Here is a 23,397-nt window from a genome sequence, read left to right as displayed (position 1 = left end):
AACCCTAATCCCCCTTCTAAGTGCCTAACCCTAACCACCCCCTTCCCGGCTGCCTAACCCTAAGTCCCCCCCGGGGGTGCCTAACCCTCCCTCCCCCTAGCCTAACCCTAACCCTCCCGGGGGGGTGCCTAACCCTAAGTCCCCCCCGGGAGCCCTAAACCTAACCCTCCCCCCCGCGGCTGTCCGCTCGCGGCGCCTGGCATCACTATGATCGTGATGCCGGGCGCCGGGCCTCCGGCGTCAGGGAAATGCGGGCGTCTACATCTAGATGCCCGGCATTTCACTCTTGCCGGGATAAGACAGTCGGGAAGCCGGCTGCTGGCATTTAGGCAGTCGGCTTCCCGATTGCCTCCCGTACACCCACTCCTGTAAAATTTAAGGTTACTATGACCATATAAAGGCAAAAAGCCATATACTGAGTGGCTTCTATATATGTTGCAGAACTCCTAGGTGAGGGAATTCTCATTAAAAATGTCTACATTTAGGATATTAGAAGACACATACAAGTAGAATGGTCATATAAAAATATGTGGGTTCAGGCTTTTAAAAATGTCACAGAAGAAATATTGCAATATTTAGCAGCAACGTTCTATTTAAAGATGGACTACAACCTAGGGGAATATTTTACCAATCTCCACCCACTATCCATTTTTGCTCTGCAGGCTGGGCAGCATTTTCTCTCTGCCGGCTCTATATCAGAAAATGCCACCCCTCTCTAGGGCAACCGGAGAGAAGAGAGCCAGGAGCTGGGGAGTCATGCTGCCCTCCAGGGTTTTGCATCCTGGGCAGTGGTACTAGTCACACTGTCCTCGGTGCGGTCCTCAGGCTGACCATCTTTAAATGGCAGTAATGGTGTGATTGCGGCTTGCAGTCAGCTCTAGGAAAAATGGCTTCATTTAGCTCCTTGGGATAATTTCCCAGATGACAGTGCAGCTTTATTGCAGGATTTACTAGTTTGTACAAAACAAGTTGCTTGTATGAGGTGGTTTATAAAGCAATATGCATTCTGCTTTCATATACTGCTACAGGACACTTTCCAGTCATGTAAGACAAGAGATAGAGTATAACCTTATGGTTTGGAGAGAAGTTCTAAGTATACGCTTCCTGACATTTGTGTTTTACAGCATTAATATCGCAGTTGTTTAAAAAATTATTAACATTTACAGGCGTTTATTCACAATATAAGGCTTCCGTTCAAAAAATAAGTGTTCCTTTATAAATAATACTGAAATTCTCCTGCTTACAGATCAATAAAAGCTTCTTGGGAGGATACAGTTTCTATGTAAAACATGCACAGCGCTAAGTACAGTACTTCCCTACCAGTGGAGGAGACATTAATTGGTCGCTCCTGGATTTCTTGTGGTACTACCACTCCTGCAGCCTTAGCCTTCTTCGTCATTTCATCAAATGTATGTTTGCGTCCCACAGAAGGTGGAATAAACATTCTCTTTTTCGTCCTTACAGGCAGAACCACGATAGGAGTCACCAGCCGGCTTGGATTGAGAATTACAGCCAGTCCCTAAAAATAAATATATTGTATAAGTTCAACCAATATAAGTACTGCATTGGTCACCAATTTTAATAGTTGTAAGAAAAACAGTGTCCGTGACCTATAATAGTTAAGGCACTAAGTGGTCTAAGCTAAAACCATTATGGATTACAGACTTTTTTTCTTCAAACTATGATCAGTGATTTACAGTTTGCTATGGGTCACTTCAACCACTGTCCCAAGACATATGATGCAGAGAGTCCTTACAACGCAATTCTAATAAGGGTTGAGAATGAAGCCTATGAATTTACTACTTTGAACCGGTTACAATACAGAGGCAATACACACATCAGTGATTTCACTGGTTCATACTGGATACATAGGCTGGATAATGTCTGAATTCAAAGGGTCCTCTATCATTAAATAGAAGACAAATGCCTGTGTAGCAATTCCTGCGCTTATTCTAAACTGCACATGTCCCCTACAAAGGGCGGAGACGGCAATTCTGTGATCTGAGCGAAAAATCATGACAATGCAGCTAATCAATCCTATATTTCATGACATCACTAACTAAGAGCCTTTGGGTTCATGTGATTTCAACTGCTGCTAGTGAATGGGTAGGTTGCATTTGGTTCATCCTATAACAAGTCTACTTCCAATGCTTCAGGTGATCCTCTTTCACACAATCAGTAGATTGCTATATTAAGTAGTATATTTATAGCAACTAGACAATAAACAATAACAAGCAATAAAGAGCAATAATCAGGTACATCAGGGGTGGGCAATTATTTCAGCTGGGGTGGGGTGGGGGTCACTTAAGTTTTAGTAAACGGTTGAGGGCCACACAGAGAATGTTGTATTTACAATACCCATCAATGAAATTGTAATGGTGTGCATTGCCCTGCCTCTTTAACCTGGCACTGATTACGAATGGCTTATCATCTTAAATGGACCTCATTATACATGTCTATGGTGTCACTGTCTGACAGATGCCAATAGCTATGTTAGGGAGTATCAGTGTTTCTGGGACCTAATGAGAACAAAAAGAGAAAGATTCTCTGCAGATCTCAGTCAAACAAAGCGTGGTAGTTTGCAGTTCTCCTTACTTCCCAGATCCAAGCTCTCATTATGATACAGCAGAAAATGGAACTTCAGGCACACGGTGAACTCCTCAGTCTTGATAATAGGACCCACGGTGCTGCTCTGAGGCAGTCCTACTCTTGTAGTTTATTCCCCGGCCCCCAGCTCGCTTCAGATATGCTGTAACCAATGAGAAGCCCATGCTCCGATACTACAAGGTTCACTGATTAGCCATGATGGTGAATCAGGAGCGCAGGAGATGTCAGTGTGGAGCATAGAGAGGGAGACTGCCACCCCCAAGATATCTACCAGCAGAGTGCGAACAGAGCTGGCGGGTCCCCTTGTCAGGCTAGGCAATGGGTCAGACCCACTGGCATGGTGGACTGTATACAGCCCACAGGCAGTATTCTGCCCACTCATGAGCTACATAGCAGAGTATGTGTGCATGAGGTTATGGCACTTTATACAACTCTTGTGCCCACTTAAAATTAAGACATAGATATAGGTGAGACGTGCAGGGCCGTAGCTAGAGTAGTGCGACCACTGCCATGGCACAGGGCACCGCAGGGCAGGGGGCGCTGTATGGGCCTGTCAATTTTCCTGTTTATTATCATTCTCACTTGTAGCATCTTCTTCTTTTATCCCCAGCATATCCTGGACTCCCCTATCTCTTCACTGGCCCTTCCCCACGAGGCCATGGGCCTCTTCCAGGTGCACTATCTTATGTCCCATTAAAAAATGGGGAGGGGGGGGCAACAAAAAGTCTAGTTACGGCTCTGGAGACATGTGAAGAGATTATGACATGGATGAATTAAAATGAGTAAGGTAAGGGAGGAAATTTAAGTTTGGGCAAACATGGCTTTATGCCACACAGTGCTACATGAATGGGAAGTGCTACAGAGACAGCCCCACTTAGATAATGTTGGTGCATTTTGCTTAGCTTGTATACATACAGTGCATCCGGAAAGTATTCACAGCGTGTCACTTTTTCCACATTTTGTTATGTTACAGCCTTATTCCAAAATGGAATAAATTCATTTTTCTCCTCAAAATTCTTTACACAATACCCCATAATGACAATGTGTAAAAAGTTTTTTTGAGATTTTTGCAAATTTAATGAAAAAAAAAAAAGAAACCTAAGAAATCACATGTACATAAGTATTCAAAGCCTTTGCTCAATACTTTGTTGATGAACTTTTGACAGCAATTACAGCCTCAAGTCTTTTTGAATATGATGCCACAAGCTTGGCACACCTATCTTTTGGCAGTTTCGCCCATTCCTCTTTGCAGCACCTCTCAAGCCCCATTAGGTTTTTTGAGAAGCGTCGATGCACAGCCATTTTCAGATCTCTCCAGAGCTGTTCAATCGGATTCAAGTCTGGGCTCTGGCTGGGCCACTCAAGGACATTCACAGAGATGTCCTGAAGCTCTGTGCTTAGGGTCGTTGTCCTGTTGAAAGATGAAAAGTCGCCCCAGTCTGAGGTCAAGAGCGCTCTGGAGCAGGTTTTCATCCAGGATGTCTCTGTACATTGCTGCATTCATCTTTCCCTCTATCCTGACTAGTCTCCCAGTTCCTGCCGCTGAAAAACATCCCCACAGCATGATGCTGCCACCGCCATGCTTCACTGTAGGGATGGTATTGGCCTGGTGATGAGTGGTGCCTGGTTTCCTCCAAACAGAACGCCTGGCATTCACGCCAAAGAGTTCAATCTTTGTCTCTCATGGTCTGAGAGTCCTTCAGGTGCATTTTGGCAAACTCCAGGCGGGCTGCCATGTGCTTTTTACTAAGGAGTGGCTTGCGTCTGGTCACTCTACCATACAGGCCTGATTGGTGGATTGCTGCAGAGATTGTTGTCCTTCTGGAAGGTTCTCCTCTCTCCACAGAAGAATACTGTAGCTCTGACAGAGTGACCATCAGGTTCTTGGTCACCTCCCTGACTAGGTCTCTTCTCCCCCGATCGCTCAGTTTAGACGGACAGCCAACTCTAGGAAGAGTCCTAGTGGTTCCGAACTTCTTTCATTTACGGATGATGGAGGCCACTGTGCTCATTTGGGACCTTCAAAGCAGCAGATATTTTTCTGTACCCTTCCCCAGATTTGTGCCTCGAGACAATCCTGTCTCGGAGGTCTACAGACAATTCCTTGGACTTCATGCTTGGTTTGTGCTCTGACATGCACTGTCAAGTGTGGGACTTTATATAGACAGGTGTATACCTTTCAAAATCATGTCCAATCAACTGAATTTATCACAGGTGGACTCCAATTAAGCTGTAGGAACATCTAGGATGATCAGTGGAACCAGGATGCACCTGAGCTCAATTTTGAGCTTCATGGCAAAGGCTGTGAATACTTATGTACATGTGATTTCTTAGTATTTTTTTTTTTTTTTATTAAATTTGCAAAAATCTCAAAAAAACTTTTTACACGTTGTCATTATGGGGTATTGTGTGTAGAATTTTGAGGACAAAAATGAATTTATTCCATTTTGAAATAAGGCTGTAACATAAAAAAAATGTGGAAAAAGTGACGCACTGTGAATACTTTCCGGATGCACTGTAACTGGCCATACTGCAAGCATAGATCATGCATTGGTTTACTCAGAGAGAACAGTAAAATATGTGCCTGGGTCATGTCAGCAGATGTGACTAGACAGTGGTAGCAGTATATTTTACAGTTACTGTGTACAATTCTTGCACACAATAGTGCGTTTTATGTCTTGACAGTGTTCTAGATAAAGTTGGATTTACCAAGTAAAATAAATTTAAATATTCACAATTACAAAATTAAAGTACTCAGTTCAAATAAATACAAATATCCTTTTCCTCCCGTTTAAAAGATCAGATGGTAATCTGTTTTATTGCTGTGGGCCAATTGCAAAAATCAATGTAATAGATGACAGTAGCCACACTACTACTAGTATCAGTGGGAGAGATTGAAACATTTTCAGCTAATCAGAAGTGGCTGCCGATCATCGTCGTCATTATCACGATGATCAGTGCGTAGTTTGCACCAAGCTCCCGCCAATGATCTGCCGCTAACAGGCATATATCAGTCTACTTGTGGTCAACCACGGAACACAAGCACTCTGATCACATTTAAACACCCCCCTTCAGTATCCGCGAGGCACAACATGAGTCCATATTGACATAGGAGCAGTAAGAACAAACTGCGTTTGCATTCAACGCTACATGAGTCCCTAAGTGTTTTCTTACAGTAAACCAGAGCGATTTACGTTAAGAAAACTGTTTTTTTTTCCATTAGATTGAAATAATTAAATTATTTACTTCACTTATATGCTGGCAAATATGATTAATGTTCTATCTGCATACATTCACTTGTTGCTTAGTATATTTTTGTTCCTCTCTACAGACACCTATGACAATAACTTTATACATACACGACTACTATTTATCGTTGTTTCAATGAATAAAAAATGAAAACAAAATCTCTCTTAAATTCCACTGCCTGCTTTTCTCAGGCCACTGTGCATAAACAGTGCAACACTGAGGTAGTGTGAGTGAGACAGTTATGTATTGTAATAAGGCCTATCAATGAACACCAGGGGCCTCATTTAGTTTTTCTGCTTCTCAAGCGCACACATAAAACTGTATGTATTATTAGTCCCACATATCTTGAGATATGTGTTGGTTATAATACTGTGCAAGAATGCAGTTTCATTCAAGATACGTGTTCAGCGTAAACTGATTATACGAACAGCCCAGAGATTCAGGGGAGCAGGTTACTTGTTGCCCTGCATCATTTTCACATTTTTAACCCATAGATTGCTTATGAATTACTTGAGGGAAAAAAGACAAGATCCCTGTTGAATTAAAAGAGCAATAAAGAAGACGACTAGGAAATTAGTATTTATTTACTATAAATATGTACATAATTGTGGTGCATTTATTGAATAACAATTTACTATTACTATGTGGAACCACAGGTTCATAAAGTTCTTGTAGTTTTACATACAAAACTAATTTTACACTTATTACTCCAACCTGCACTAGTGTTATTAGCGTGGGGATTGCTATCTCTGGGGGACTTTTTGTGTCTTTTGCTGGCTCATTCCCCAAGGTAATTCAGCCACATGCTGACAGGCTATAGCTTGTTCGCACTATGGGCCTGATTCAGCAGCGATCACAACTGCAACAGCGTATGCAGATTGACCGATGGTGCGTAATGCACATGGGTATGCACCGCAGTGTGCATGCGTGAGTTGGCATTGCGATCACCTACACAGATACAAAGCCATAGCAGATCAAGGGATGTTAGCTTTGTGAGGGGGCGTTGTTTATGAACACCATTGCATGGGCATGCATAAATTAGCCTCTGTGACGGCATACGCAGCTTGAGTACGCACTGCGTGCAACGAGGTTAGAAATTTCTGAGTAAGGTCAGACCTGTGGTAATTGTTCGAGGGGCCGATGTTTCCGATGTATATGCAGGACTGCAAGGTATTACGGATGTGCAAAAGCGGTAGTGGGTGTCTCTATGCTGGCTTTGCGATTGCAGACATTAGCATATTTTCACAGCAGGTCTGCATATGTAATAACAGCTGCGATCGCAATAGCGATCCGTAGTGAATCAGGCTCTATGTCTGGCATAGTCATCGCCTAGTGCTAGTATTAGCCTCTGTCAGGGGTACCCAAGCCGGTTGTCCCCCCACATTAGCTATAACCTGCACAGGCTATGAGCATTGGTGCTGGTTCCAATTTAGGTGGAAACATATAGATTTGATAGGAGGCCAGATGTATCTGTATTATCAGTTCTGTTCATAATTTATACATCCATGGCACTTGAGCTACACTTGTACACCCTCCATTTGTAAGAGGTCACAAGTGCAACTTACTCAAAACTCTAAGGGGTAGATTTACTAACGTGTGAGTTTTTAGAAGTGGAGATGTTGCCTATAGCAACCAATCAGATTCTACTTAACACTTATCTAGCACTTCGTGGAAGATAATAGCTAGAATCCGATTGATTGCTATGAGCAACATCTCCACTTCTAAAAACCCGCACTTTAGTAGATATACCCCTAAATGTCATGCTGTTTTACAGTTTGCAAATAAACAAAGTGGACTTTTACATCTGAGGAGACGATTGAATTGTGTTTTACGTTAGCGGGAATTAATGGGTGCTCAATGATGCCATTCAATTTTTTTGGGCCCCCATTAATTATCGTGCTCTTCGCGGGTATTTGCACCAGTAAAACGGCTAATCCAGTCTGAAGTTCAGGATGGGGCAAAAAAAAGGATTTATCGTACATTTCTGCTCGCCTAGACAGGAGGGGGTGAGCAGCAGTGCAGGTGCCGGTGGCTGTTTGTGCCTTAACGAAACAATTGAATTTCTCCATCGTGTGCCTGGCACTACCAGCCGCCATCGAAAACAATAGAATCGCCCCGACATTATTGGACCAGTGAGGAGCATGCAAAATGGTAAAAAAATGATTGTGTTACTATAATTAAGTAAGAAATTATAGGGTAAGTAAGGGAAAAATTTACATGAAGTGAAGGTGAGAATTCTTAAAGGGTAGGGATTAAAGAAAAAAAAAAAAACAGTTTTCAATGCTAATTTTGCTAGAATTCAGACTATTGATGTATAAAATGTTCTTCTATCTTTAGTTGGAATAGGTATAAAAATCTAGTTTTCCTGCATTACCAAACAAGTCAGCTGACTGACAACACAACTGTATGTCATATTGTATGACACAGGGCTTAAGAAAAAAAATGAGAGCTCTATGGATAGTAGAGTTAAGAAAAAAACTGGTAAGTATGAAGGAACGGCAATTAAAAGCAGAATGAATGGAAAAGTTAAAATCTAGATGAAGTTTGAGCATGGGAATAAATGTAAATAAACCTGTGGCACCATCATTGGTCACTCCTCATTTATGATGGTTTTGCATAGCAAATCCTGTTTTTTACAAAATGGAGGATTTGTTTTGTGCACAAGGCAGTAGATGGCACTCTGCTGCCTACAGAAAGTATTCAGGAGTGCTTTTGGCGTGCAAGCAAAATGTCCTATGGATATAATAGTCTACAGAGTACACGAAACATAGAAAATCGGGAACAATTAACAAAATAAGGGTATAAACAATAATAGTAATACTATAATGCATCTGCCCTGGGTAAGTCACAATTACATGATGCCATTACATACAGTACATGTAATAAACGATATGTTTAGCACATATATGATACACAGAGTGGGGCAGCAAAAAGTCGACACGTACGGTATATGTACTTACGTCGCGGAGATACCTAGCTGTGAAACTACAAGCCCCAACACTAACTAGCCCTAAGTACTAGCTGGTACAGGGAAACATCACCAAAACTACGGATAAATGCTCATCATCTCTACTTAATATCGCTAGTTATATATTTTATCTGTCAGACTTTTTCTTTAATATTGCCCTCATTCGTTAAGAAAGTTAAAATGACATTTATTTTCTCACAGATCCTACACATACCGGCTCACCCAGCGCCCTAGCTATCCTCAAGGAGGCCGCCATGTTTAGCGCGCACAGAATGCCGGGAGGTTCAGTAGTCACTAGCTGTCAGAGCCGGGTTTGGGCGGGGCTTCGGGATGAGCATACCTTTCCCATCTAATATGTATTATGTGTATGTGTCCCGTTTTAGGGGAACTCTGTAGTATTGTAGACTCTTATGCGAATGTTATTATAATGCATAGTATTACTAGTAGCGCATTGGCCCTAATTTCCAGAGACAAGTATAGGTTTCCAAGTTTTTATCCCTGATCAGTTTTGTCTCTGGAAATGTTTTTCTGTGAGATGCAATTTTCACACTGTATTCATTCATATTGTATAGAATTTAAATAAAAACCTAGAGAACAATAATAGAATGTGAAAATGGTCTGAACAGGAACTTGAAAAGAGCGAGCTACAATATCATCAAATTCCGTAAACGTGACGTTGGCTCAGCACTGAGTAAAGTCACCACAGAATTTTTTTTTTTAAATATTTGACGGATATTCCCTGCAAAAAACACGTTTTCTGGTGATACCCTCAAATATGAAATATTCCCTGAATGTAGCAAGGAGGGACCGCAGCAGCTATCTCCATATCTGCCGCGGTTCCTCCATTCCTGACACCAGTTGCAGCCCCCATAGACTTCTGCCCAAATAAATGACCTGCCTCAGGCAGGTGCGTTTGTAGAAGGTACTATGAGACTAGGTCTGGCTAATAATTTAGGGAAAGACCCTACATAATTTTGGAGTTTTATGCTATGCTAGTAAATTGGCATATCCTAATATCAACACCCTGCTGAAAAGTATAATGTCATACTTAACTACTCTTCCGGGATGGCCGGGAGTCTCCCGGAAAAGTAAACAAGTCTCCTGGCCGGCTCGCACACGATACCCCCCCCTGCTAGCTTCCTCTTCCCCCTTGACCGCGGCCGCACAATGCCTGTAAATTAGCATCACGTCCCCCCCTACTATGCCGATCTGACTGCCTCCTCCTGGAGGTTTGCAAGTATGTCTTAATATCAACACACTGCTGAAAATAATATGTGTCGTTTCATGCACTAGTAGTGCAACTTTTGTTCTGTAAAGCTTCTCAAAACTCATCAGTGCAGCACTATGGGGCAAAGTTATCTAACTGGTTTGTCCTTACTTCACATCTATATAATAATCAAGGATGACCTGCCCTATCTTCATCATGTGCAGCGCAAGCAGGGGGCGGACTCTGCCAAACGTCTTTTACTGCAGCAGTGGAGACAGGACAGACCAGAAGAGAACTGGTACACGGTAAAATCCTGCTGTGGATAAATTCTTAGCAAACTGTTGACATTTTAGTAGTGAATAAATTGTTACTGATTATGAGTTAAGTTTAGTTCCCATATTTTGTAGTGTTTATGATTATTATTTCCAAAAAATTTTGTATAACACACAAAATTATTTAAAAAACACTGTTAATACAGATGGGGATGCAATCGGGAAACCGGCTGACGTGATCCCGACAGCCGGCTTCCCGACTGCTTTATCCCAGCGTGGGTTAAATGACAGGCGTCTATATTTAGACGCCTGTCATTTTTCCGATGCCGGTAGACAGGCGCCCGGCATCCCAATCGTAGGGATGCCGGGCGCCGCAAGCGGACAGCCGCAGGGGGGGGTTAGGTTTAGGGCACCTGGGGGGGGACTTAGGGTTAGGCACCCCCCGGGAGGGTTAGGGTTAGACTAGTGGGAGGGAGGGTTAGGCACCCCCGGGGGGGACTTAGGGTTAGGCACCCCCCGGGGGACTTAGGTTTAGGCAGCGGGGAAGGGGGGGGTTAGGGTTAGGCACTTAGAGGGGGGATTAGGGTTAGGCACTTGGGGGGGAGGTTAGGGTTAGGCACCCCTAAGGAGGGTTAGGGTTAGGGCGGTTAGGTTAGTTTTTACTTACCTCAGGACGTTCGGGATTTCCGGCGCTGTCTGGCTGCCACTGCCGGGATCTGTTCAGCTGTCGGGCTGCCGCTGCCGGGAATCGATGCGGCCAGCGGTATTTCATACCATTTCCATACAGATGTGCCCATATACATCTTTACTGCAGCCGCACTAAAAAGCCCCTCCTGGTGCGCCAGATGCCGCATGACTCGTGCTGGGCTAATTTTTCTCCAAAAATGCATCTAAGTCACAATGCTATGTGATGAGGACGCGCCAGCAGACTGTGCTAATTAATTTTATATGCAACACTTGTACAGCCATGGCCAAAAGTTTTGAGAATGACACAAGTATTGGTTTTCACAAAGTCTGCTGTTTCAGTTTTTATGATGGCAATTTGCATATACTCCAGAATATCATGAAGTGACCAGATGAATTGCAATTAATTGCAAAGTCCCTCTTTGCCTTGACACAAGTTAACACAGGTCTTGATGAGGACAAGGCTGGGGATCACTCTGTCATGGTGATTGAGTTAGAATAACAGGCTGGAAGCTTTAAAAGGAGGGTGGAGTTTGAAATCATTGTTCTTCCTCTGTTAACCATGGTTACCTGCGAGGAAACACGTGCAGTCATCATTGCTTTGCACAAAAAGGGTTTCACAGGCAAGGATATTGCTGCTAGCAAAATTGCATCTAAATCAACCATTTATCGGATCATCAAGAAATTCAAGGAGAGAGGTTTAATAGTTGTGAAAAAGGCTTCAGGGCGCTCAAGAACATCCAGCAAGCGACAGGACCGTCTCCTAAAGTTGATTCAGCTGTGGGATCGGGGAATGGCAGCAGGCAGGTGTGAGTGCATCTTCACATACAGTGAGGTGAAGACTTTTGGAGGATGGCCTGGTGTCAAGAAGGGCAGCAAAGAAGCCACTTCTCTCAAGGACAAACATCAGGGACAGACTGATATTCTGCAAAAGGTACAGGGATTGGACTGCTGAAGACTGGGGAAAAGTTATTTTCTCTGATGAATCCTCTCTCAGATTGTTTGGGGCATCTAGAAAAATGCTTGTCTGGAGAAGGAAAGGTGAGTGCTACCATCAGTCCTGTGTCATGCCAACAGTAAAGCATCCAGAGACCATTCTTGTTTGGGGTTGCTTCTCAGCCAAGGAAGTGTCACATCCAGGGTTTCTCGGCATAGTGGTCAACGGGTAATACCTGTGAGGTCACTGTGGCAGGGGGCATCTGGCGGTGGCGCTAGTGTGTTTGGTGAGGGGCATTGGCTGTGCGTGGTTCTGTGTGGGCATGTTGTCACTCTGGGCTGGTGAGGCCTGGTGGTGCTTCCGTTCGGCATGGGCGCCGCCATCTTGCCTCCGGCCATTTGATTCAGCCGTCCTATCCTGGTGTGTCACGTGCTCTCTCTGGCCAGTCACGGTACGGCACTTGGTATTTATGGGGTCCAGAGCCTCTCTTCATTGCCAGTGCAACGTGTTTCTCAGCATAGCTGAGAGAGAGTTCCCTGTGCTCACCATCTGTTCCTGCGTAACGCTACCTGCCTGCCTGCTTGTCTTCTCATACCCCGGTGTACTACCCTGTATCCTCCATTACCTTCCCCTTGCCTGAGAACCTGAGTCTGCTGTTCACCCTGCACCTTGCATCCACTGACACTCTGCTGGAAGATTTTCCCTCAGCCTGCATTTTTCTTTTCAACCACTACACCTGATTTCCCCTGCCTGTCATTAACTGGACATTTCCCTATTAAACAGAACCTCACACTGCTGGACAAGTCTTTTTTCACCATCCTCACAAGACCCGGATACTGGACTGTTCCTATCTGCCACTACCTGGACTTTTACTCATTGCATTCACCTCAGTTCCCATTTGCACTTTAGTGCCATCCCTGGACTTATTTTCTCCCATTGTTCATGTCTGCCAAACCAGTTATTAAAAGTTCCATGTTTTGTTTTAAATCTGCTTCTGTGTCTACTCCTATCACCACCCCGGGCCCGCAACAAAACCGGGACATCACAGGAAGTGGGCTCACTCACAATTTTGCCTATAAATAAAGAATGGTACCAAAACATCCTCCAAGAGCAACTTCTCCCAACCATCCAAGAGCAATTTGGTGACGAACAATGCCTTTTCCAGTATGATGGAGCACCTTGACATAAGGCAAAAGTGATAACTAAGTGGCTTGGGGAACAAAACATCAACATTTTGGGTCCATGGCCAGGAAACTCCCCAGACCTTAATTCCATTGAGAACTTGTGGTTAATCCTCAAGTGGCGGGTGGACAAACAAAAATCCACAAATTCTGACAAACTCCAAGCATTGATTAGGCAAGAATGGGCGGCCATCAGTCAGTATGTGGCCCAGAAATTGATTGACAGCATGCCAGGGCAAATTGCAAAGGTCTTGAAAAAGAAGGGTCAACACTGCAAATATTGACTCTTTGCATAAACTTAAAGTAACAGTCAATAACAGCCTTTGACACTTACAAGATGCTTGTAATTTTACTTCAGTATATCACTGAAGCAGCAAACTTTGTGAAAACCAATACTTGTGTCATTCTCAAAACTTTTGGCCATGGCTGTACATCTGAGTGTGACTGAGTCTCTATATCTGAATACGAAGTGCTACAATGTAGCAGCCACAGCTTTTTTCATTCCAAGCTCCGTTGTGGTTCATATGCACACAGATATACAAGTGTCACATATCAAATTAATCAGCAAAGTTGGCTGGTGCATTGTAGTCGCATCACATTGCAACTTAGATGCATTTTCGGCTAAAAAAGACGCCAGCTACTAGCACAGTCTTACGGGACCCGGCTGCTCACTAACGTCAGGCAAGTCACGCTTCGTGGCGTATTGAGGCTAGATGTATGAGGACACATCTGTATCTATCTTTTTATTAGATAAATTTACAGATACAAGTATACTTGTTATTTACAGTAGCAAAAAAGTGTCACTACACCAGAAAGTGTACGTTTTTCCAAAATCAAACATTTCGAAAATCCTGTGTTTGCCCATGTCTCAGTCCTCATAATATGACTCATATAAACATATATAAATATATTAGAAAAGAAAAATAAGTGGAATAAGCGCCAATGAACTGTATACCTACCGTGTTTCCCCGATAATAAGACCTACCCCGAACATAAGCCCTACCCCTACTTTTGAAACCCGGTCCAAAATAAGCCCTACCCCGAAAATAAGCCCTACCTAAATCCCCATTTTGTCCGGTCCTACACTAAAATGCCCCCAGCTCCGCTCCCCGCATGAAATGGATGCCGCCAGGGGGGAAAGGAGGCCCGGCCGCCGCTGCTACCGCCCGCCGACCCGGTCCCTTACTAAATGATAGAGCTGGAGGAGGCTGCCCGGCTCGGGCCGCTCCTCCACCAGCTTACAGTGAGATACAGTAGTCAGACTCCAAGCTTTCAATAAAGCTTGTTTTGAGTCAGAGCGCGAGCTCGGCGTCGGAGGAGCCGCGGATCAAGAGCTGTGGACCGTAGAGGAAGGTAAAGATAAGTGGGGAAATGGCGGGCATTCAGACTGCATTCAACAGGGAGGGGGAGATTAAAAAAACATTTTTAATTAAAATAAGCCCTACCCCGAAAATAAGCCCTATGGGGTTTTTTTGACAAAAAAAAAGAATAAGATAGTGTCTTATTATCGGGGAAACATGGTAAGTGTATACCCCAAAATCTTTATATAGTATATAACTCCACTGCCCCTAAGCCCAGAGTGCGGGCGTCAGCTCTTATCAAAAAATAATCAGTAATGATATATTACTAACAATGTGAATGTTTGTACATGAATTTTGATCTTAGAGCGACTGGCTAGTTAGTTAATAATAAATACTACCTTTTTTTTTTTTTTTTAATTGAGTATTTTTTTTTTATTGAAGTTTTCACAAAACCAACACTCAATACAAACAGTAACAATAATAATTGCATATTTCAGTAAAAAACATATACATCATCGTATCAAATAAGGGTATATTAACACCGTAATATGGTACAGAAATATTCAGTATTTTAAATAACCCTAACATGTCTTCAAATTTTAAACATCATCCCGACATAAATACTACCTTTTGATGATAAGTTAAACAAAGAAAAAATTATAATAGTCCATGTGGCAGGCAAAAACAAGCTTCTGGAGCTTGTTTTTGCCTGTCACATGGACTATTATTCTCTACTCAGATAAGCTGCTCTACCTATGTTTTCTTTTGATGGTGTTTTATTTATTTTGATTTTAATATGATATTGGTGTTTTAATTCTATACTGAAATATGAAATTTTTTATGTGTTAAATTATTTATTGCTTTGCACATATTTCTGCTGATTTTGCACATTTCATAACCCTTTTTTAATTAAATAAGTGATTTCAAATTCACCCTATGTGAGTGATTTAACATTTATACATACCTAATAGCGCACTACACAATATTGCATTTTTATTGTGATTTCAGCACCTGCACTTTACTGCATAGCACTTTTTTACATTGTATATATTGTAAGTTTTACTTTGTTTAACTTATCATCAAAAGGTAGTATTTATTAACTAACTAGCCAGTCGCTCTAAGATCAAAATTTGTGTACAAACATATATAAATATATGTTTATTTTAAATTACATGGCACCTATAATTTAACCATAATGGCGTCATAGGACTGAGGGTTAACAATTTCAGTTCTGCGCCCACCATTTTGCCCAGGTGGAGCATGTTCCTAGCCACATTATTATTATTATTTTTACTTTATTTCTATGGATCACAAGTTTGCAATTTGAATGTACTAAGCATAACATATAATAATACATTTTATTAAATATATACTGTGATAAGTGGAAGAAATAAACAGCCAAAGGACTAATTGGAGTATATATTGCAGACTATATAGGGTTCATGATATTGCATTTTCTCAACATGATATAATATTTGTGAAGATACATCTCCTCCAGGGCAATCACCCTATTAAGTCAAAGCTGAATATTTCTGGCAGCATAACAAACAATGAAAGACTTATACAACTATTCAGGGGTTTAACTGTAACTATATAAGCCCAAATTAATGCTAATTGGCCCAGGGAAAAATTCTTCTAAAGTTCCCTATCCTGTTTCTGCATATTTGTTTAAACAGGCAGCAATGTGAATTGATAACTACTGGAGATGAAAGAAGCATTTTTATCGTTTATGCATGTGCATCAAGTTGGTAATTAGCGTGTTACAGTTTAGGTTTTCAGGCTATGATATACTGTATATGATTTTTTATAGCAGGGTATCTCAAGGGCCGGTAATACCATTAGTTAAACTAAGGCAATGACCTTGTGCGCAATAGAACACTGAATGAGTGACATAATTTATGATTTATTAAGTATATTTGTTTTTCCTGCTGCGCTTCCGTACTGAGCATCAACCACCCTAGGGTTCCCCTTCTGTTCTGTTAGGGTTTGTTCCATTGCTCTAGCAGAGGGTGACACTGCTGTAGGAGGCTGCAGAGCATGTCAACTACTTTTAACCTCAGTTAAAAGTTTTCATCTCATTTCTCTAAAGACAGGAGCACCATTGAGAGCACTGCAGGTCATATAAAGACCTTTGCCTAGAGATCTATGACCTATCGAGCATCTCACAGCTCTGATATACTCCTAACACACACATCCTGTCGTTCACTCTCTGCAGTAAGAAAAAGGGAGGGATGCAGTGTGTCAGATTGGAATTTTAATTTTTTTTTAAAGAAAAACAGAGATCAGAAAACTGAAACAGCAATAGGAAGAGGGAGATTGACTGAAGAGCAGCAGCTAACAGGACGGGCTGCTTCATAGAGCAAGGAATAGAAAAGACTGGCTGGGAAAACATCCAAGAAACAAGCCATTACGTACACTTCAGTAAAACTTGCATTCAAATTCATTATAAGAAGATATGACTGGCTGAGAGGTCAGAGTGACAATTTTCACAAGAGCAAATTGGCAGAAAAGATACTGATGTCCTCTTCAAAGAAGTATGCATCTGGCTGAGGTTTGAATACAAGCCCACATCACCTCTCTATTTTTTATGGGAAAAGTGATTTAGGGACTGGCTGGACAGGGATTACCTGATGGTTTATGGAGTTTAGAGTACACATTGACCATTGGCTTGAACATATATAGAAAATACTCACTTAAGGTCTAAAGAGTATAGTGAAGGTGCCAACTGAAGCTCTATGTTTTTTGGCATTTATCGTGGGCACTGCCAGTCTACACCTTGGTATCCAAATGCCCCCAGTGACTGCGGCCCCCGAGACACCAGTTAAGCTGAGTGTTTGTGCCAAGTCTTTAGTGTCGCTGGCTTATATACTGCTGCTTTTGGCTGGGATAGTGGGAAACGCTCTAGTTATAAGAGTACTGAGAGGTATTCGTGATGGACGCAGTGTGCAGGCTTCACTCAGTCACCACATGTGTAGCCTGGCATCCTGTGATATTTTGCAGCTGGTAGTGGGCATTCCTACTGAGTTGTATGGCAGCATCTGGAGTCCTTTTCCCTGGCCCCTGGGAGCAGTTGGGTGTTGTGGCTTCTATTACCTGTGGGAAGTGCTTTGCTATGCTGCTATCTTTAATGTGCTATTTTTGAGCTGTGAGAGACACCGTGCAACATGTCAACCTTTGAGCCTCCACCTGCGCCAGTCATCCAGGGTGCGCTTACGACTTTGCTTGCTGTGGTTGTTTTCCTTCCTGGGTGGCCTTCCCATGCTTTTTTCTATAGGTTTGGAAAACATCAATGTTAGTGCTGTTGAGGAGAAGCTATGGGTGTGCACACCACTTAGCCCTTGGACAGGGCTTTTTACTGCCAGTGTCTGGGCATCCTTCCTAACATATCTTGGTGTGTTGCTGGTGGTCGGCATAACCTACTGGAAGATGAGGGGTGCTCTTCGGGGCAATAGAAGTCACAGTTTGGAAATCACAGGACCTGATGGATCTAGACAACTACTGGGACGATTCAGCAGTGGACATACAGCAGTGCGCAGGCAAAATGCCAAGCTGCTGGGTGAGTTCTGAGCACAGTTACTCCTTATGGAGGAGGCATATAACTCTCTGAATGTTTTGTCCTCTTATAATCTAATCTTTAAATAAATACACATAATTGTCTATTGGACAGCATAACTGCTGGTTTCAGACAAAAGAAAATAATATTATGAAACCACCAATATTTTTTGGACCTGGATGCTAGTATGCATACGTGGTCAGCATACTGGGTATGTGCGAGCTGCCATTGCTGGAGAGTGATCCTATGGATCCCTCTCCATGTAACTTTTGCAATGTGTAGCCCATAAGCTAAGTGGCTGATGCCATCTGAAGATGGCGTTAGCTACGGGGCAAAGATCCAAAAGCTTATTAAATTCTGTATATTAGTAGCCCCTTTTGAAACCTATGGAGGCTGCTGTTGCGATTGAAAATGAGGTCCTCCATACATAAAGCCATGGGGAGCCCCAGTATTTGCAAGTAACCACTGAAAATTGTGTTTCTTAGGGGGGGGATATCCTGCAGAAATTGTTTGATAAATATGCTCCATTGACTTTTGCAAATGATCTCCACCCATGCCCAATGTCAGCTTCAAAAGACACTGTTACTCATTAAACATAAGCATGGTCTTTTCTTTTAGTTCTCGAATTCCTTTTTATGTTGCTTTCCAAAAGAACCCCTTATTAAGTCTCTGGGGACTTTTCTTGGAATACTACTTGCAATGATTATAGAAAAGGATGCCTGGCAAACATTTTACACTCCAATACCAGCTTGGCTATTAGTTGCTTAATTACCACACATGCCTTACTTGAATAGTGGTCCAATACTTTGAGTATATCCTGCTTCCCTAATATCTGAGTGTGTCTATTAATATCTCCATCGTCTGCAATTTAATTGATGACATGGTACTGCCAATCATCAAAGCAAAACCTAGAAAAAGTTAATTACATATTACTATTGAAGAAATATACATTATAGGCTTTTTACCATGTTGTGTAATATGTTACAGCAAATTCATAGCTTTGAAGGACAATAAAGAAAATATGGAATTGACCGCAGCAACTAATCAGTTACTTGCTTTTATTTTCTAAGCTCAGTTATAATGACTGTCAGAATGTGATTAGTTACTGTGGGTAACACCTCAATTTTCATGTGCACTTGTTATCATAAATGTCCCTACTTGTATTCTTTACCATACATAAGCCAATGAGAGAGGGGGCATGGAGTTTACCTAAGGCTGTTCCTCCCTTCACTGTTCATGAATAATTTGATCAGTAAATAGGATATATGTGACTAAATACACATATGTCATATTGAGTAGTTAGTCCCCAGGGAATCGGTATGATTTATTGCTGGACGCAAGTCCGGCGGTTGGAATCCTGACAGCGGCTGCCCGATATGGGTGAAAATCCCGATCGTCCCTAAGGTAAGTATTGACTAATCTAGTTCCCTCCCCTAACCCTCCCTTAGGGGTTCCTAACCCTAAGCTTCCCACAGTGCCTAACCCTAATCCCCCCTCTAAGTGCCTAAACCTAACCCCCCCTTCCCCGCCGCCTAAACCCAAGTCCCCCGGGGGGGTGCCTAACCCTAAATCCCCCTCGGGGGTGCCTAACCCTAACCCCCCTTCCCCTAGCCTAAACCTAACCTCCCGGGGGTGTACCTAACCCTAAATCCTAAACGTGGCTATCTGCGCTTGACGTCCCTTCGATCGGGATGCCGGGCGCCAGTCTCCCGGCGTTGGTAAAATGACAGGCATCTAGATTTAGACGCCTGTCATTTAACCCTCACCGGGATTAAGCAGTCGGGATTAGGTCTGCAGGCTTCCCGACTGCTTACCGTCCCCAGGACAAAAACTTTTGACATGGGTTTTTTAAACCCTCTGTGATATCATGCAAATTGTGTGTCTTTCTAGTTATCTAACTATGTGGCATATTTACTAATCAGGACCTAGACCCGATAATTATAATTTCTTATCACTTCTATTCGCGGCAATAAGAAATTTAGTTCCGCCAGGATGTACTAATATTCATACACAGTTACAGGGCTACGAAACAAGCCCGTCCCTGTGATGTTTAAAAGTAAAGTGATCGCATTAGCATTCACTTCCCAGCAGCTGCTGCGCTAATATGCAAGTGTGGTCTGCATTGCAATTGCTTTGCATTTCGGAGCTTGGTAAATTTGGTAAGAAACCAGCCATCATAGGTTTCTATGGGTCTGCTTTTGCGAATGAAACCCCCGTAGATACATTTGGGGGATACTTATTATTTGTGGGTATATAATATTAATCCTTAAATACAGTAACTGTGTGGTTTATGTATCAAGCAGTGAAAAGAGTGGATATGTGGACCGGTGGAGAAGTTGCCCATGGCAACCAATCTGCTTTGAAGTAGCATTTATCAAGTACAGTCTATAAAATAATAGGTAGGAGCTGATTAAGTTCTGGAAAGTGATACATTGGAGAGCGATAAAGTACCAGCCACTCAGATCCTAATGTCATGTTACAGGCTGTGTTTGAAAAATGACAGTTAGGAGCTGATTGGTTGGTACTTTATCACTCTCCAATGTATCACTTTCCAGAGCTTCATTCATGTGCCCCTTAAACCCCTGTGAGAGTTCTGTAATGTCAGCAGTTCAGCTAACCATTGTATCATAGGTACCTTTATGGTTATATATGTTATAATAAAATCTATCTTTCCAGGCTGCATCGTGGGTGTGCTAGCTGTTTGTTGGCTGCCATTCCAGGCACGAAGGCTTATGATTGTACTAAGGAGTAAAGACCAATGGACAGAGACCTATTACCGATCATATATCATCTTGCAACCTATCACCAATTGCTTCTATTATCTCAGTGCTTGTTTAACCCCTCTGCTTTACAACCTGACATCCCGCAACTTTCGCAGAGCTTTTCTGCACAGCATCATACCCTGCACACGAGGGCCTAAACCAGACTCTGGATCCTGGGAAGCACAGCCTAGAGATCAGGGGGTCAGACTATCTGAATTAGGACAGGAAATTAGTGATATCTGATAGAATATAATTTTGTCCATACAGTGACAGCATGTCCTGTGTCTTTCATTACAATAGCCATTAAGGGGCTGTTTTTTAGTTGGCAGCAAAGTAAAAAAAGAGCAAGTAACTTTGCACCTTGGTAAAACCATGCTGTCCTGCAGGTAAGGCAGATGTAATATGTGCAGAGAGATTTAGGGGTCTATTTACTAAGCAGTGTTAGGAGACAGAGTGAAAAGTGATAAGAAAGTGATAAGGTGCCAGCCAATCAGCTCCCAACTGTCATATTTCAAACACTGCCTGTGAGATGACAGTTGGCAGTTGATTGGCTGGCACCTTATCACTTTCTTATCACTTTTCACTCTGTCTCCTAACACTGCTTAGTAAATAGACCCCTTAGATTTGAAAGGGGTGTGCCTAAACTGAATTGTAAATTGCAGTGAAAAATAAAGCTGTTCAGCATATGTGGGCTACAAGCAAAAACAGACAGTATTTAGTCTGCATGCAAAAGAACAAAGGTATTTGTACCCCATGCAGTGCAACATGTTTTGTTACTGATGCAAAGTTACATGCGTTCTTTGATACCATCGATGGTACCATTGGTGGTTGACATCGATTTTATGAAACCATTGGCTAGGAACCATCGATGGATTCATCCACCGATGGTCATCTCGGCTTTAATTCTTGCCAGGCAGCGGGCCAATTAGGAAGTGGGGGTGTGGCTTCATGGGTCCTGGCACATGGAGGAAAAAAAAACATTGTGTGGCTCTGTGCCATTAATGGTAGACAACTATTGAATCTCATCCCTATAGATTGTAAGCTTGCGAGCAGGGGCTTCCTACCTATATATCTGTTTGTTATTACCCAGTTTTGTTCTGTTAATGTTCCAATTGTAAAGCGCAACGGAATATGCTGCGCTATATAAGAAACTGTTAATAAATAAATAATAAATAATGGCAAAACCATTGTCAATTAACCATTGATAGACGATGGCCATCCCTACTCCCAACTCAGACTCAGCCCCTAGGTGTGATGCTATATGTGACATGTCAGTAATATAGAATAATAAAACATTGGTTGCAGAATTTTACTTCACAGAAAATGATGTCATGGGTAGTGGCTTTTGGCAGTTTTGTGTTGAGTGCTGTGACACATTGCTAGCCAGACAGCATTTCCAATACTTGTATGACACATTGCTAGCCAGACAGCATTTCCAATACTTGTATGACACATTGCTAGCCAGACAGCATTTCCAATACTTGTATGACACATTGCTAGCCAGACAGCATTTCCAATACTTGTATGACACATTGCTATCCAGACAGCATTTCCAATACTTGTATGACACATTGCTATCCAGACAGCATTTCCAATACTTGTATGACACATTGCTAGCCAGACAGCATTTCCAATACTTGTATGACACATTGCTATCCAGACAGCATTTCCAATACTTGTATGACACATTGCTAGCCAGACAGCATTTCCAATACTTGTAACTCCTGTACATTACTAATAAAATGCCATACTCTGATCATTACACATTTGGCTGATATTGAGGAAGTGGTCAACTGAAATGTAATAAATGTTTTGGTATGGCATACTGTGCAATATATATCAGTATGTATCTGGTGTAAGATGTATTTAAGATCTTACCAGTAGTATAGATCCCAGAATTTATTTGAGTTAAATCTGGGATCTATATGTATTTATGAACGTTATTAACCATTTTATATAATGCAGCCTATGGGACACTTTATAATGCAGCCTATGGGGCAGATTCAAAAAGTAGCACATTTTTTTTTACTGTCGGTAAAACAAGTGGCTGCAACTTTTTGCTATACAATTACAAATTCATGTTTATGTTGATTTCAATGGGTGTTAACATGAGGCCATAGGGCCTGATTCAGAGATGGATGCTAATCCCCCAATGTACGCAGCGGCTGTGCGAAAATAAAGTGTCTCAGCTGCCAGGATTTGTACTGAGATGCCCACCGGCAGCTTTGTAAATACAAGCAATTGCGAACAAAGATGCAGCATCAGTGGCAGATCAGTCGATTATCGAAGTTTTGAGTAACCCTATGGTTACTCAGAATGGGCACCGAAACTGAGATGCCAGAGCATTTGCAACTGCGTACGGGATCGATCTCAAGGCCCGATTCAGACCCGCTCGTTAGGTGCGTTCGCACACAGCCGTCAGCTGCCAAAGTTTGCAAATCCGGCGATTGCACGGCAAGATCCACTATGTCTTAGCGTGCGATAGCAGTGTGTATATAGACGCCCACCAACCTGTCATAAGACGCCCACTTTCCCTTAGTAATACACGTCATCTCCAGGAAGTGTATGCAACAATCAGTAACATTGAGTAACATCGGACCCATACGCAGCACTTGTGGCTGACCATACCCTACCGCAAGCACTGTGAGTGCTACTTAGTGTAATTCAGCCATGTGA

General features: G+C 42.4%; 2 protein-coding genes across 4 annotated transcripts in view; one reads left to right on the top strand and one right to left on the bottom strand.

Moving 5' to 3' along the window:
* The window catches only part of MRPL45 (mitochondrial ribosomal protein L45), a 30,631-nt gene extending 20,672 nt beyond the window's left edge, over window positions 1–9,959 (bottom strand). The window contains exons 1-2 of one of the 3 annotated variants that reach the window (XM_088474701.1): window positions 9,878–9,959; window positions 1,321–1,519 (exon numbers count right to left, since the gene is read on the bottom strand). In XM_088474701.1, the coding sequence (XP_088330827.1) occupies window positions 1,321–1,444 (124 nt within the window). In that variant the 5' untranslated portion in view covers window positions 1,445–1,519; window positions 9,878–9,959. Of the gene's footprint in view, window positions 1–1,320; window positions 1,520–9,038; window positions 9,145–9,872 lie in introns of those variants that run through there. The other 2 variants (XM_088474703.1, XM_088474700.1) reach the window with 2 other exon arrangements.
* A 7,234-nt stretch (window positions 9,960–17,193) lies between these two features.
* LOC148521719 (G protein-coupled receptor 39-like) lies at window positions 17,194–20,964 on the top strand. Its single transcript, XM_088474699.1, has 2 exons — window positions 17,194–17,962; window positions 20,636–20,964. Exons 1-2 carry the CDS (start codon window positions 17,194–17,196, stop codon window positions 20,962–20,964), a joined length of 1,098 nt encoding a protein of 365 aa, XP_088330825.1.
* The last annotated feature ends 2,433 nt before the right edge of the window (window positions 20,965–23,397 follow it).

The sequence above is a fragment of the Taudactylus pleione genome, unplaced genomic scaffold, assembly GCF_031769625.1.
Source record: "Taudactylus pleione unplaced genomic scaffold, aTauple2 ptg000155l, whole genome shotgun sequence".
Lineage (NCBI taxonomy): Eukaryota > Metazoa > Chordata > Amphibia > Anura > Myobatrachidae > Taudactylus > Taudactylus pleione.
The sequence above is the reverse complement of the archived record's forward strand: the minus strand, read 5'-3'. Positions and strand labels throughout refer to the sequence as shown.

Coding starts and splice junctions, on each gene's coding strand:
- LOC148521719 (XM_088474699.1), top strand. CDS start 17,194: ATGCCCCCAGTGACTGCGGCCCCCGAGACACCAGTTAAGCTGAGTGTT. Junction 17,963..20,635: donor GCAAAATGCCAAGCTGCTGG/GTGAGTTCTGAG, acceptor CTATCTTTCCAG/GCTGCATCGTGGGTGTGCTA.